Source organism: Myxocyprinus asiaticus, chromosome 18, assembly GCF_019703515.2.
Source record: "Myxocyprinus asiaticus isolate MX2 ecotype Aquarium Trade chromosome 18, UBuf_Myxa_2, whole genome shotgun sequence".
NCBI lineage: Eukaryota > Metazoa > Chordata > Actinopteri > Cypriniformes > Catostomidae > Myxocyprinus > Myxocyprinus asiaticus.
Window position 1 is genome coordinate 8,736,264 of NC_059361.1, and position 15,500 is coordinate 8,751,763.

The window sequence follows — 15,500 nt, forward strand, 5'->3', positions numbered from 1 at the left end:
ACTAGGTATATCTCACTCTTATCCAATGAAAATGATTGATTAGTAGTCCCGCCTATTCCCCCGTTTCTAGGAAGTGCACGTTACACACTCGATTCAAAGCACGGTTGTAAAGGTATGCATTTATATATGTTATGCTTTACATTTAACTGTTTCTACAAACTATACAGTACTGCCTCTCAACAGGTTTTATTTGCACTTCATAAAAATAAGAAATTCGTGTTTACAAGAAATGCACCACACTGAAGTTACACAACAGTGTTGTGTCACTTCAACAGAATGAAAGTCAACGTAAAAGGCAGCACCTTCCTCATAACCGGTGGAGGAGGTTATTTTGGATTCCGGTAAGATTTTATGACAACAAAATGTTTCAGGTTCCTTGTTTTTCCCCTATTATTGTTTACAAACCCCTCATAGCAGTGATTATGCATTTACTTCAGTATCTGTTCAAAACGCTAGATGGCGCCATCACACTGTGTTACATAATGGGCGTTTTCCAAACGGCATGTTTGGGCCCTTGAAGGGCACTGCGGGAAGGGACGACACTAGAAGGGTCATTCCAACGATAGTAAGAATTTTTTATTTTATTTTTTTTACGAATGCAACTACCCCAAGACTGTTAGCAAAGGTACATTCATACAGTAATGTCATGCTCCCTTTGAAGTGCCCACATCAAGAGCTCTGTGCTTCGGAGTGAATTGGATCACTTGCAATTGGAATTCTCGTGCTTTTCCTCAGGATGTGGAAATTCTGTTGACATGAACGTTCTAAGTAAAATCATAAATGTTACAGTTGTTTCCAGTAAGATGATGATGATGCATTTCCCCACATTGTCCAATACAATACACTGTTATTATGCAACTATGAAGCAATGTGAATAAGCTATGTATTGATGGTAGTAATGTTCATGTATATACATGATTTTTTTTCATGTACTGTGCGTATATATATATATATATATATATATATATATATATATATATATATATGAGAGAATGTTTTATGAGCAATTATGTTTTTATGAACACTGGGGCCCAAAAGTGTATTAAAATTAAATTTGAAATGCTTTCAATTTGCATTTGTCTTATTTATCACTAAATTTGTCATTACAAACTATATTGTCGACTTAACATTTTGAGTGGAAAGTTCTATATTATCCAAGCATGATTTAAAAATGTTCCAAAGTGCGTCTTGCATGCTTCAATGCCCCTTATTTTCTTTCAAAAGAAGCATAAATCTGGGTTCCAGTGAGGCACTTACAATGAAAGTGAATGGGGGCCAATCTGTAAATGTTGAAATAATCACTGTTTCAAAAGTATAGCCACAAGACATAAACCATATGCATGTTAACATGATTTTAGTGTGATAAAATCACTTACTAATCTTTTCTGTGTAAAGTTATAGCCAATTTTGCAACTTTGTTGCCATGACGATGTACTGTCAACAAATCCTAAAATGACTGTAAAAACAATGATTTAAACAACTTTACAGCTCAAATAATACATGAGTTTCAACAGAAGAATTAATGTAAGTGCTTTTGTAAAATTACAAGCTTCACATTTCTGCCTATAAACCCTGCAAAAATTGGCCCCATTCACTTCCATTGTAAGTGCCTCACTGTAACCTCGATTTTTGCTTTTTTTATTTTTAAGAATAGGACAGACGAGTCTAAATTAATTTTTGTGGTAATCAGTATTCTGCCACAAATGCTGTCGATTGAGTTTAACTTGTATTGAACCCGGAATATTCCTTTAACATGGTCAGTTTCACAAATCTTCTTAGGCTATATTTGATAAGTGACTAAGAAATAGTGTATAGATCTTGATATAAAATTTAATCTTCCTTTTATGTCACAACTTAATCAAAATGTTTAAAAATCCTAAAATTCATGTTTGACCATACTGTATAATTAAAGCTTGATTGGTTGCTGTTGCAGAATTTAAAACAAATACATGTGATATCTCTTTCAGTCTTGCCTGTGCTCTCCTCAAAAATGCCTCAAAAGTTGTGTTGTTTGACTTGATGCCCCTGAGTCAAGAGTTGCCTGAGGGTATCATATTCAGACAAGCAGATATCCGTGACTACATGCAGGTGGAAAAAGCTATTCAAGGTGTTCAATGTGTGTTCCACATCGCCTCATATGGGATGTCTGGTCGAGAGCAACTCAATCGCAAACTGATTGAAGAAGTGAAAATACAAGGGACAGAAAACATCCTCCGGGCTTGTGTGGCGCATGGAGTCCCCAATTGGTCTACACCAGCGTATACAATGTAGTATTTGGTGGTCAAGTGATCAAGAACGGCAATGAAAGTCTCCCTTATTTGCCCCTGCACATGCACCCTGATCACTACTCCCAGACTAAGTTAGTGGCCGAAAAGCAGGTGTTAAAAGCAAACGGTTCACCATTAAAGAACAATGCAGGTGTCCTACGGACTTGTGCCCTGTGTCCAGCCGGTATATACGGTCCTGGGGAGCAAAGACACCTGCCCAGGATAGTTAGTTATATAGAAAATGGGATCTTTAGGTTTGTTTATGGGGACCCTGATAGTCTTGTAGAGTTTGTTCATGTGGATAACCTTGTGTTGGCGCACCACTTAGCTGCCAACGCGTTAACGGAAAAATGTCAGCACCGCGCCGTTGGTCAGCCCTATTTCATCTCCAATGGAAGGCCTGTCAACAACTTTGAATTTTTCAGGCCCCTGGTGGAGGGGTTGGGATACTCGTTCCCTACCCTTCGACTACCCATATGTCTAATATACCTCTTTGCATTCTTGACTGAGATGGTTCACTATGTCGTGGGCCAGATCTATAACTTACAGCCCCTGTTGACGTGTACAGAAGTCTACAAGACTGGCGTCACACACTATTTCAGTATGTGTAAGGCACAAGATGAACTGGGGTATGAGCCAGAAGAGTATGACCTGGAAGAAGTTGTGCAGTGGTTCAGAAGCAGAGGTCATGGGAAAAAGCACAACCAGTCATCAATAAAGAAACTCATTTTAAATGTTGTGCTCATTGTGGCCTTTGCAGCAATAGCTCTCTCCTGCCTTCCAGTTGTGGGGCAGTAAATTGTAAAATATCATCAATTTTTTAAGTACTGTGCCTTATGTGAAGTTTATACTGATTGGATGTGTTAATTACTTTGAATTAATGATCAAAACATGTATTTACAGACCAATGTACATGAGGGATATTCCATTGTGAAAGTAGTAGTTACAAGTAAGCTTACGCTTGATAAATGTGTTTTGATTTCTGTAATGAGTTCTGCTTTTGGCATTGCACGGTTCTAAAACCTGTTTCAACTTGAGTCATAAAGTCTGGACACATCTATTACTTTTTTCTTGTCATTTTTCCATGTTTTAGAATAAAGTAATTACAGCTTGAAATAACATAAGTGGGAATTATGTAGCGACCCAAAAAAAAAAAAGTTAAAATAATCATAAATTATAACTCTTACATTTGAGCCTACATTTGAACGCTAAGATGCTTTTTATAAACAGTATTAAATGGATAGTTCATGCAAAAATTAAAATTGTCTCTCATGAATTACTCACCCTCATGCCATTCCAGATGTGTATGACTTTCTTTCTTCTGCTGAACACAAACAAAGATTTTTAATAAGATTATCTCAGCTCTGTAGGTCAATGCAAGTGAATGGTCGCCAGAACTTTAAAGGTCCAAACATAAATGTAGCATAAAAGTAAACCATATGTTTCTAGTGGTTAAATCCATGTCTTCAGAAGCGTTGTGATAGGTGTGGTTGAGAAACAGATCAATATCATCTCATTTCTCCACCTGACTGGGATCATTAAAGTCCTTTTGTACTATAAATCTCCACTCTCACTTTCACATTCTTCTTTTGTTTTTGGTGATTCGTATTGTTTGTGCATATCGCCACCTACTACACTGGGAAGAGAATTTATAGTAAAAAATAACTTAAATATTGAGCTGTTCATCACCCACACCTGTCATATCGCTTCTTAAGGTACAGATTTAACCCCTGGAGACATATGGATTACTTCTATGCTGCAATTATATGCTTTTTGGATTTTTATGGACCTACAGATCAGAGATATTCTTCTAGCAGAAGAAAGTCAAACACATCAGGGATGGCATGAGGGTGAGTAAATGATGAAATAATTTTAAATTTTTTGGGTGAACTATCCCTTTAAAGGAGCTCTCATGCTGGACACTTGTTGAGCCACTCTAACTCATCAGTAAAAAAATAAAAATAGAAAAAAATGTTTTAGTAAGAAATGTATATGCAGGCATCATTTATATTTGTCTAAAAAGATCATTTAAAGCATTTTAGCATAAGCCTTTAGATCAAAAGTTTTTTAAGATCATGCCAAACACGAGCCAAGGGTGTCCAAACTTTTGATTGGTTCTGTATGTGATCAATACAGAATCAAAATTTTGTTTGTGTTGTGTTCCTAATTAACCCAGAAGTGTTTGTTAGAACATTAATTTTAGTAATAGTTTTACTAATATTACCAGTTTCAAAAAGGATACCATTGTGCCTTGTTTTTGTTGGTCACAATCAATGGTTAACCAGCAGTAGTTTATGTATATATATATATATAATATTATTATTATTATTATTATTATTATGTAAATATATTGATATAAAAGCAATAGTAAATGTTAGTTACAAAAGCTTTGTAACTTGCACACAATAATTTTTTTATTTTTTTAATAATTTTTTTTTGGGGGGGGGGTTCCTGCTGTACATACATTACACTCAAAAAACCTAATTTTAATATTTATGCATTTCAATTTTTATAACAAAATTAAATAAAACTGAATCAAGTAATATTTAATCAACTCCAATAAAAATAAAATGTGCGTAAATCTTAAAAACAGGCTAAAATAACTCTTTGAGTGCACTGTTATTTACATAAAGAAGCAACATTTTTTAAAGAAATATTACATTATTTGATGCATAGAGACAGGGGAAATAAAATGACCAGTTTTACAAGAACAGCTTTTATTTCTGTTTTTCTCCTAATAATAAGAATTGCTCATTGCTTTAGTATTTACTACTTTGAGACGTTGTGTTTATTTTGTATAAAAATTTTTTTTATTGATTTAATTATGTTCTGTGGGCTTGGACTTTGTGGTTAAATCTTTAATCTGGCCGCTGGATGAAAGTGGACACACATAGGCTTCTCCAAAAGACGTTTTTTTTTTTTTGCTCAGGATACTGCTCCCCCTTGCTGAGTTGCTCTCTATCATTGTTTCGCTCCGGCATTAACCACATTCCAGAGCGCCGCAGCACACCACGTGTCCCTCCGCGCATTCCTTCTTGCACAAACGAGTCCCAAAACACTTCGCGTTATACACGCACTTGTCGTTCATTTGCGCACGCAAAAGCCCTCTTGTTTGTCACGAAACTCTAGGGAAGAAATTATAAGCGACTTGGAATTGCCGGAGAAAACGTTTTTAGCGACAATCGCGGAAAATCAAAGCAATGAAATTCCTCCGCGCAGCGCGCCATTGACTGTAAAGACCTTTCAACTTCACAAAAACTGAAATTGACAAACGTTCTCTTGTGTGGAAACTTTGTCACGACGAGTGTATCGCCACAATTCGATAGGCGGGGATCATGTGTCGTGACGAAATGACGGTAGAGGACTAAGTTAACGTAAACAGGCAACGATGGCTCGCCTGAGGCGGCATTTTTCGCTCGAGATTTCCATGTAAAATGCAGTTTGTGCTGTAGTTGACTAGTGCTCCGCGCGCTCCCGTTCTGCGTCCCTCAACTCGCCTCACGATCCTGCGGCGCGATATGGATGAATATGGCGAGGATCCGAGCAAAATGTTGGAAAACCTTTCCATATATAACGTTTACCAAGACAGAATGTACGGGGAGCCGAGCTCAGAGATGGGGTTTAAGTCGGGTGCGCTATCTGAGCAGAAAAGTAAGCGAATGAATGGCAGCTCCTCACACGCGCCTGGAAACAAAGTCTACGGCGCGGCTCCGGTGCGCTCCGTCAACGGTAACCGACCCTTAGTGCCTTTGGATTTCTGTTCTCCGCAAAGGGAAGCGGTTTATCCCGAGCCCGATGCGTACTGCACCAAATCTGAAGTTGCCTTGCCGTGTTACACCGGTGCGTCGGACCGGCTCAGGAGATACACGCACGCAGAGGTGCAGGGGCACCGATACAGCACCGGCTGCGCGTACGACGGGCTCATTCTGGGCAAACAGGTGTCCGTTTCGGGCGTAAGAAGCAGCAGCATGTGCATAGGCAGTAACCCTGATGGCAGGTACACGGCCACTAGCCCCCGGTCCAGTTTGGCTTCGTCCCACTCGTCTCAAGATCAGAGCAAGCACACCAGTCCGAGGTCCAGCATCAGCAGCCCGCGGTCCAGCCTGGTGTCACCCGGACAGGAGAAATACTGTGAGGGGAACAGCGTGATCAGTCCCCGGTCCAGCTATGCGAGCACGGCCAGTGACACCAGTAAACATTCCAGTCCCAGAACCAGCCTGAACAGCTACGACTGCGGGAGCAAACCGAGTAGTAACCGAACCAGTGGCATCAGCATGGGCTACGATCAACGACACATCAGCCCCAGGTCAAGTACCGCTAGCCAGTATTCCAGCACAACGAGTCCGCGCTCTAGCTATTCGGATTCGCGCTTCATGCCCACCGGAAACCACGAGCCGGAGGGCGCCCCGGTGCACGGCATCCCCGTGACCAGCCCCCGGTCCAGCATCTGCAGCCAGGACGGTGGTGCGCGACCAACCGGGGCGTCCAACTGCGTGGTTAGCCCCCGGTCGAGCATCTCCAGCCATAGCTCCAGAAGCTCACGGAGCTCCCGGGGATCCATGAGCGCGTATCCTGATCTCCAGCTGCCCTCGCCGCGGTCATCCATGCTGGGACCCGGGTTACCGGAGGACGCGCTGCTGCAGGACTTCACTGAGCCAAACGGCCTCCACAATAACCGCGTCCACCTCCAAACGTTCCCCGTGCTGGAAGAGCCTCAACAACAGAATTCAGACGTGAACATCACGTTCAGTTATGGGAAAACGGGCGCCGCGGGGCAGCGCTTCAAGCTGCCGTACCAGGTCACTCCATCCCGGGACAGCGGCACCAGTCAGGTGGAGAGGCGCCTGGAGGCCCTCACCTTGGAGCTGGAGAAAGAACTCGAGATGCACATGAAAAAGGAATATTTCGGTAAGTTGATCCAGAGTCACTTCAGAAATTGGCCCAACCAGCAGGTCAATTTAATTTAATAAAAACATAAATGATTATTTGGAGTAGGGCCTATTACAGTTCATAATGTCAAAAGTTGTGTTTTTCTATTGCAAAGTTTTAGTGGAAAGTTATTATTCACACCTGGACACACACACACACTTTACCAGGCTAAACACAGAGGAGCCTTTGTGTTTGACTCATTAAAGTATCATTAGGGTGTGGGAAAACAGGTGTAAGTCATGTTTAGTCAATGAATCAGTGTTCTTTTCTAGACAAGAGGTTTTAGACTTTATCTCTTTAAATGTTTACTCATTTTAAATACATTATGATTGGTTGACTTTTACCCTGGACCAAAACACAAGTTTACAGAGAGGTGTGGAGAGTATGTAAAGACATTATTTAGAACTAACTGCAGATCAGAGTGTTTATTTTTCACTAATGAAATATTGGAGAGAATCTACACTCAAAAAATGAAGTCATTACCCTTACTTAATTGAATTTGAGAGTTTTTACAAGCAATTTAATTTTGTTCAAGTCAAATCAATGTACTATAGTAGTTTTAATTCAACTTCATTAGGTTGGTCAAACTCAATTGATTTTATTAATCATTATTATCGGGGGCCTGGGTAGCTCAGCGATTAAAGACGCTGACTACCACCCCTGGAGTCACGAGCTCGAATCCAGGGCGTGCTGAGTGACTCCAGCCAGGTCTCCTAAGCAATCAAATTGGCCCGGTTGCTAGGGTGGGTAGAGTCACATGGGGTAACCTCCTCACGGTCGCTATAATGCGGTTCTCGCTCTCGGTGGGGCACGTGATGAGATGTGCGTGTATGCTGTGGAGAATAGCGTGAAGCCTCCACACGCGCTATGTCTCCACAGTAACGCAACAAGCCACATGATAAGATGCGTGGATTGACGGTCTCAGACATGGAGGCAACTGAGATTCGAAAACCGTAAACGAACAAAATATTTAGCAGAACGTAACCGAAAATGGGAATGAAATCCCTTTCAGTTGTTCCAGTGTGAACAATTGTGGCTCGTTGAGCGCGTTGCCATGGAGACATAGCGCGTGTGGAAGCTTCACGCCATCCACCGCGGCAACCATGCTCAACTCACCACGCGCCCCACTGAGAACGAACCACATTATAGCGATCACGAGGAGGTTACCCCATGTGACTCTACCCTCCCTAGCAACTGGGCCAATTTGGTTGCTTAGGAGACCTGGCTGGAGTCACTCAGCACGCCCTGGGATTCGAACTAGCGAACTAGAAAACTCCAGGGGTGGAAGTGTCTAATAACAGAGCGGTTACTGAGATTAAGCGAGTAGTATTTGGCTTGTTATGTGATTCTAACATGGCAGCCCCCATGTGCGGACCCTCTCCATGTAGAATTAAACCGCTTTTATAAGATTACTGATATGACTGGAGTCCCAATCTCATGTGAGTGGTCATAATTTTGTTGACCTGTTTCAGTGATGTCACTTTTTCCCTGCAGCCGCCATATATGTGACCATCAGTGGGAGAAAACTATGGCGGTGAGTGTAAAAACACCTGTAAAACGATCTCAAGAAAAACATAAAAAAATGCTTTTGATCTATGCAAAGTCCCAGGAAAGGTGTATACAGGTCTGAGGTAAGCACAAATATTGCCAAATTTGAATTTCGCGGACATTTAAATATATTTTATCTACAATTTATCTCCGTATGCCAGCGAGTCTGATGTGTAAAACCTTTATATAACTTTATATATAACTTTATTGAAAGAAAAATAAAATTTTGCCTCTGGTAATTAAACAGCAGTATCATCTTTACAAGACTTATAAATAGCAACAACATTTTTGCTGGCTTTTGCGGCATCCCACAGTGCAGCACGCTGAAGGTGTATGGAATTTTGGTCACAAACAGGTCAGGAGATATGTTTCAAAATTACTTCAACACGTATCAACATGGATGTTTCACTCAAAATTCCTCAGGCAAAATAAAAATAGACCCAAATAGTTGACATACAGTAAGAGTTATCATATTACTGTTTATAGTATAGCTCAGAACGATTGGTCTTAAACAGAATTTGATTTGAAAAGTTTGAGTTCATATTGAGATCTGACATTTGAATGCAGACTTCGGTATTTTATCCAACTTGAGCACAGACTGAGACTTCAGACACCCTAGAGGAGACACTTGTGAGATTACTCAAGTCTTTTTGTCAGGACAAAACATTTGAGAAGGAGATTTAAGGCAGAGTCTCCATTTGCTCTCCATTTATTCTTAATGCTGCCTAGGATAAGTGACATATTTAGGAGGTCCCATTTGTGTTTGTGGAGAAGCATGAATTTAGCAGTTAATAATTTTTTGTTTTGTTTGTGTATTTATCATTTGTATATTTGTATAAGTTTTTGACCTGACTCGAGGGGTATAAGGATGCAGTTTGGCACACGAACTTTGGCCAAACAGAGCAGTAACTGGGATCTGGCTCGTTTAGCATTGTAACCAGCTGATTGCTGATTGGTTTTGGTCACACTGAGCAGCAGGAGTGGGCCAATCAAAACAAGAGCTGCTGGTATCCCAACTGGCACTGCCCAAAAAGGACTTTGTACTTGGTGAGCAGACAAACAGAGTTCTTAGCAGCTTGTTTTTGGCCCGGACCTGGACGGAAAAAGGCCAGTCTTCAGAGAGTACATACTTTGTCTCCCAGTTTGAACGCCACTTCCTGCCAGTGTCCTTCCAATTCCCAAACATCAACAAAAATGTTCTTTAGCAGTGTGTGTTTGCTTAATGGAGGTGTAAGACAACAGAATTCTTCACTGCTAATATATATATATATATATATATATATATATATATATATATATATATATATATATATATATATATATATATATAAGGGGTGGGTAAAATTATCGATTTCCAGATGCATCAAGATCTTCATTTGAACGATCTCGAAATCGATTCTTAGGATTTAAGATCGATCTTTTACTGTATGTGCAACCCTCCACTACAATGAGAGGATATCACTCGCACTTGCAACCAAATCTCGCACTGTGCGGCTACAAATTTAAATATTTGGCAACTGGCTGGTAAATGTTTAGATTTCACTCACCAGTAATTGTGTAGTATAGTGGTGGAATATTCAGCAGCGAGATCACTGTGTGTTGAGAGTAAATGTTGTTCCGTGTAATGTGTGTCCAAAGACGAGATCCACGCGACCCATTGGTCAATGAATAGTGTCTCTTTTAATACCCTTTCTGTTCTTTACAGTCAGTTGTTGATTAAAAACAGCAAAAAATAAACATTTAATTCTAATAAGGCATAGCAAGGATGAGATGAAGCCATTCGAGTCTCTCGTTAACATGCGCTCATTTAAAGATGCTGTTTACAGAAATTTTCTTAAAGAGACAGTACCAGTTTTAGCACAGTCAACAAATCAATGTAAATACCTGTAAATAGTACAAATTATGCAATTAAACATGTAACAAAATATAATATATGCAATATAACATATTTATAGATTAAATACGTTGATTTGTTCATTTTCAAAAAGCTAAAATGTGAAAAATGTTGAAAAAAAATATAAATAGTAAAATTAATATTTTCATAGTGTACCTTGTTAGAAGGTCCTCTGTATAATTAACAGCATTAGCTGGGAGAGAATTTCTTTCATATGTAAGCAAAAGGGACATTATAACTGAAATATACCCATATGAATCGATATCAAATTGGAATTGAAAGCTTGTGAATCGGAATCGAATCAGGAAATCTTTACCAATACCCAGCCCTAATATATATATATATATATATATATATATATATATATATATATATATATATATGTGTGTGTGTGTGTGTGTGTATATATGTATGTGTGTGTGTGTGTGTGTATATATATGCCCTGGGCACCGACATGTTTGCGTGACGTAACACACCTGCATCTCGACGAAATTGGAGTTGAAGATTTCTGCATGAGTTTCCCAGTTAGAAGTCCGACATGAAGTGTCATTCCGTTGCACTTTCCCCAGTTGAAAGGTGGATCATCACAGCAACAACAAAATGGAGCATCACGGCTTTCCCCACAGGAGCGAACACTTGAGGAGACACACACACACACACCAGGCGTATGGCAGTGGACTCAACGCTCTGTGAGTGTTTCAAACAGCTAGAAAGAGCGCGGCTAAATGGAACACAATGCAGTGTCTTCAAAACTGAACTTCAGCTTAACACGCATATTAAAAACGCGATGGTTATGGCGTCTTCTGTTAAACCAACCACGATTTGAAAATAGACATTCAGACAGTCACACAAAAACTGGTGCACGCTTACTAATATTATTACGGTAACCTGAAGGAAGAACAGACAGACGTGCGTTGTGCACATTCTTTTATTGATTTGGGCAGCGAATCTTCACATAATGACAAAATATGATGCATTATATTTTGATTATGCAATCTTTTGTACATTTTGTAACAGATTATTTTATAACAGCCTATAATAATGAATAGACGATACACTGGAACAATAAGATGCAATGCAGCAGCCAAAGACTTTTGTCAGACATGTTATATACAGTTATGTACATGTCATTGCCCCTCGAGTACTCGACGAGTTTAATTAGTTCAAGTACTTGATTAGAAAAAATGACCAAAATTCCCTTCCCTAATATACATATAACCCTGCTATATTGATTTCAGAATTGACAAAATTGAAATTAGATCTTTACATTTTATGAAGGAAATGTGATTGGTCCTTCCCTGTGCAAAAATTGCAACCACAATGTGTTGCCAGGATATTGTGTGTTGTTGCCAGGCCATTTCTGTACGGTTGTCTGGGTGTTTTGGGTGGTTGCTAGGTGGTTGTCATGGTGCTCTGGGTGGTTGCTTACTGGCCCAAGTCAAAAGAACCCACCTCCAAGTCTCTGTGAAATTCTGGTCTCTAGATATTGTTCAGGTCCCTCCTTCAATGTAAATTGTTGAGAGTTTTCGCCTGTTTTATCATTCACCAGGCGAAAATTGTTACTCCCATCACTTAGACAAGTAATAACCCACCTCTCTTCAACAAGCCACACAATTTGACGTATCGCTTATGTCCATATTACAAATAGAATTGGACAAGTTACATGCCGATATGTAATAGGTTTGGGGTTTGTTCAAATCACTAACCCTAAGTACAGTATTAGCAATGATATAATAGGAATACAATAGTAATATAATTAAACATCTTCATCTTTTCGCGCAATCAAGTAGGGCACACTAACATAAGCTAACTCAAGCTTTGGATCTGTTGTTGCGACTGTGTCGCATTGGCTCAACTTTTGTGTCTCCATAGCAACAGTGGTTTGTTTCCGTCTGCTCACGTTACTGCCTGGAAACACATTCGAACAGGTTTAGATGGAGAAAGTCTAGTGATGGAAGTATATGTGTGGTTTTGCCTCTGTGAAGCAGCTGAAACCTCTTTAGTCTGCATTAGTCTGCGTGCAAGAACGAGCTCACTCCGTTACCGTAACAACAGCTCCCCTAAAAGCAATCTGGTTTGGGATTCGTGATTTCTCTTTCTACAATCTTTAAAGGAATAGTTCACCAAAAATGTGTATTCTGTCATTATTTACTCACCATTGTGTAGTTCCAAACCCATATGACTTTCTTTCTCCTGCAGAACACATAAAGAAAAAAAAAAGTTCCACAAAAGCACCATGAAAGTAGGCCATACGACTTGTTGCACCATATTCCAAGCCTTCTGAAGCCACACAATAGCTTTGTATGGGGTACAGACCAAAATTTAAGTTGCTGTTGGTCCTCCACTTAACCATAGCTCTCAAATCTCATTTGCAGTTGAGGATATTCGAACTTGCAGTGTTGCGATAAGTCACATGACGTGAGAACCAATGGCGTTTGGCGTCAGTGATTGTTAAACCCGTCACAAAACGCTTGTATGACTTTGTTTGATTTTAGAGGTCTTGTAACATAATGCACGAGTCGTATCAGAGATTATTTAGCAGAGACAGGCCACTTCTATTAAAATGAAAATTGGAATGGTCAACGGATGTAGAAAGGAAGTCCCGCCTTACAAGTAAAAGAGCCAGTCACCTTTTAAATACAGATACACCTTTTAAATACAGACATCGCCTGTCAATCAACTTGAGAACGTGCATGTGCATTAGCTATACAAGCCTGCAAAAATGCGTTTTGAGTGTAATCTGAGGTAAAGATGCACAATTTATTATACCAGTGTTGTCAGATTTTACTGCCGATTTGAAATGTGTTCTTTGATCGTAATCTTGACCAACCGTTTTGGAGATTTGGGTTTTTCCCGCTCAAGTAGATAGGAGCTGCAATTTCATGACTGGAAATAGCTTCCCGGAGCATTCCAAAGATGGCCTCCAGTGGACTGACTTGCTAGAAAGACTTTGGTCGTTTTGATTTATGATTACTTTTAAGATACTTTAATCGTGCTATTTAGTACTTTTTGGAGCTTGACAGCATAAATCACCATTAACTTTCATTGTATGTAAAAGGACAACATCTCATTATGTGTTTAACAGAAGAAAGCATCATGAGGGGTGAGTAAATCATGACAAAGATTAAATTTTTTGAGTGCACTATTCTTTAAAGTGTGTGTTTATGTGTGTAAAAGTGTGTTTATCTGAGTATACTAGGATGTGTATTTTTATGCACTTTCTTTGAACTCATCCTCTAGGGATTTTACCAAAGACCCGTTCTGTTTCTCTCTTTCTCTCTCTCTCTCTCTCTCTCTCTCTCTCTCTCTCTCTCCGGCAGTAAGACCCTTCATTAGGCTACCAGTGGGGTGGCTGGGCAGTACCAGACTCTTGGCACACACTGTTTGTCTCTGCAGCCAGACACAGCTGCTGGGGGTCGACACTGATCACCTGCTTAGAATAACAATTAATTTGGTCTGCACATGTGCACACAACACACACACACACACACACATACAAAACACAAAACAGTGCTACAACACTCTAAATACCACTTTAGAAGCTTTGTTGACATTTCGGTTTCCCAAAGAAATCTGTTCCTGAGAAGATTCCTGAGAAGATATGGACATTTACTGGCACCATTTTCGTCTATTTTAGTCCTGATTTAGCTGACCTCTGGCCTCTGCATATCCACACAGGCACAAGGGATTCAGAGTCTCATTTAAAATAAACACTGAATGAGACTTTTTTTATCTTGCCGGACAAGTAGATACTGACCACATCCGCATAGAGGATCTTCCATTCCAGGATTTTTGGAAATCACATCAGGACAGCTTGATCCTTGGCATCTTGAATTTTCCTTGAATAACTTATTTGAGTGATTTAGGGGTATGAACAAACACCTAACCCTAAGCACTGTATTAAACTCGGCTTGTTGAGGGTGTGCAGTTGCTTTTCCAAGTGATCAGACTCATGATCATTGCTGCAAAAAATCTGACTACAAAACAAGAAAATAGCATATTCTCTAACCTTGTGTAAAACAAAGCAAAGCACTGCACTCTGTTGGAGACGATTGTGTGAGCTGTTATTAGCCAGAGAGGAAAGGAGTTGTCGTTCAGGGGCTGTAGAGGAAGTTGTACCAGGCAGTACCAGGTGAGGGGAGTGCGTGTGAAGGATGCGTGCTGTTATGAGGAGAACTGGGAATTGGCCATGTGCAGTGCTCACTGTTGTTCATAAACAAAAGAATACTGACCAGGGCAATGTTCAGAATAAAAGACTAGCTTACTGCTTATTGCATACCGCACATTATATACTGTACCTGTATATTGCCTTCACTTAGCCTGAGAAAACAAGGTTTAAATGTTTAAAACGTGGTATGCTACATTGCTGTCATATGGCTTCATCATGTTGCATGTTTTATTTAGAGAGTGGCATGAAATTGCAGGAATTGCACAGGTATTATTGTAGTATGCTTTTCTGAACATAGCCTAGCTCTCAGAATATTTAGCATTAAAGAATCATGAGGATGTTGTGTTCATATCTGGGGGAGTTTGATTAGAGGTTTAGAAGTAGGAAGTTTAAATTGCACTGGGACTATCCACTTCTTTAACAACACCTACTGGCATTCTATCATCCCTTCCACCAAATTAAAATAGTTGAATCAACTTTTTTTTACCGGTTTACTGTTTTCTCAATTGTGTGAGTTTTATCACGGCTAGCTGAGGTGGAAATTCTGCTTTAATCTGTGTGACTTTGATCAGCCAAGGAAAGATTCAGAATGACATATATATTGAGTCAGAATCTCCAGCTGAGCCTCTGTAGAGTCACTCTGAAATGAAGATTAACGTTGTGTTCAGCGTAGGTGTTGCACGACTACTGATTT

General features: G+C 39.9%; 1 protein-coding gene and 1 pseudogene across 3 annotated transcripts in view; both read left to right on the forward strand.

The window, feature by feature from the left end:
* The first annotated feature begins 65 nt into the window (after nt 1–65).
* On the forward strand, nt 66–3,330 carry LOC127456057 (short-chain dehydrogenase/reductase family 42E member 1-like; annotated as a pseudogene).
* Nucleotides 3,331–5,426: 2,096 nt separating this feature from the next.
* wtip (WT1 interacting protein) overlaps nt 5,427–15,500 on the forward strand; it is a 41,439-nt gene continuing 31,365 nt past the window's right edge. Inside the window, exon 1 of one of the 3 annotated variants that reach the window (XM_051724708.1) lies at nt 5,427–7,175. In XM_051724708.1, coding sequence (XP_051580668.1) covers nt 5,786–7,175 — 1,390 coding nt within the window. In that variant the 5' untranslated portion in view covers nt 5,427–5,785. The remainder of the gene's footprint in view (nt 7,176–15,500) is intronic. The other 2 variants (XM_051724707.1, XM_051724706.1) reach the window with 2 other exon arrangements.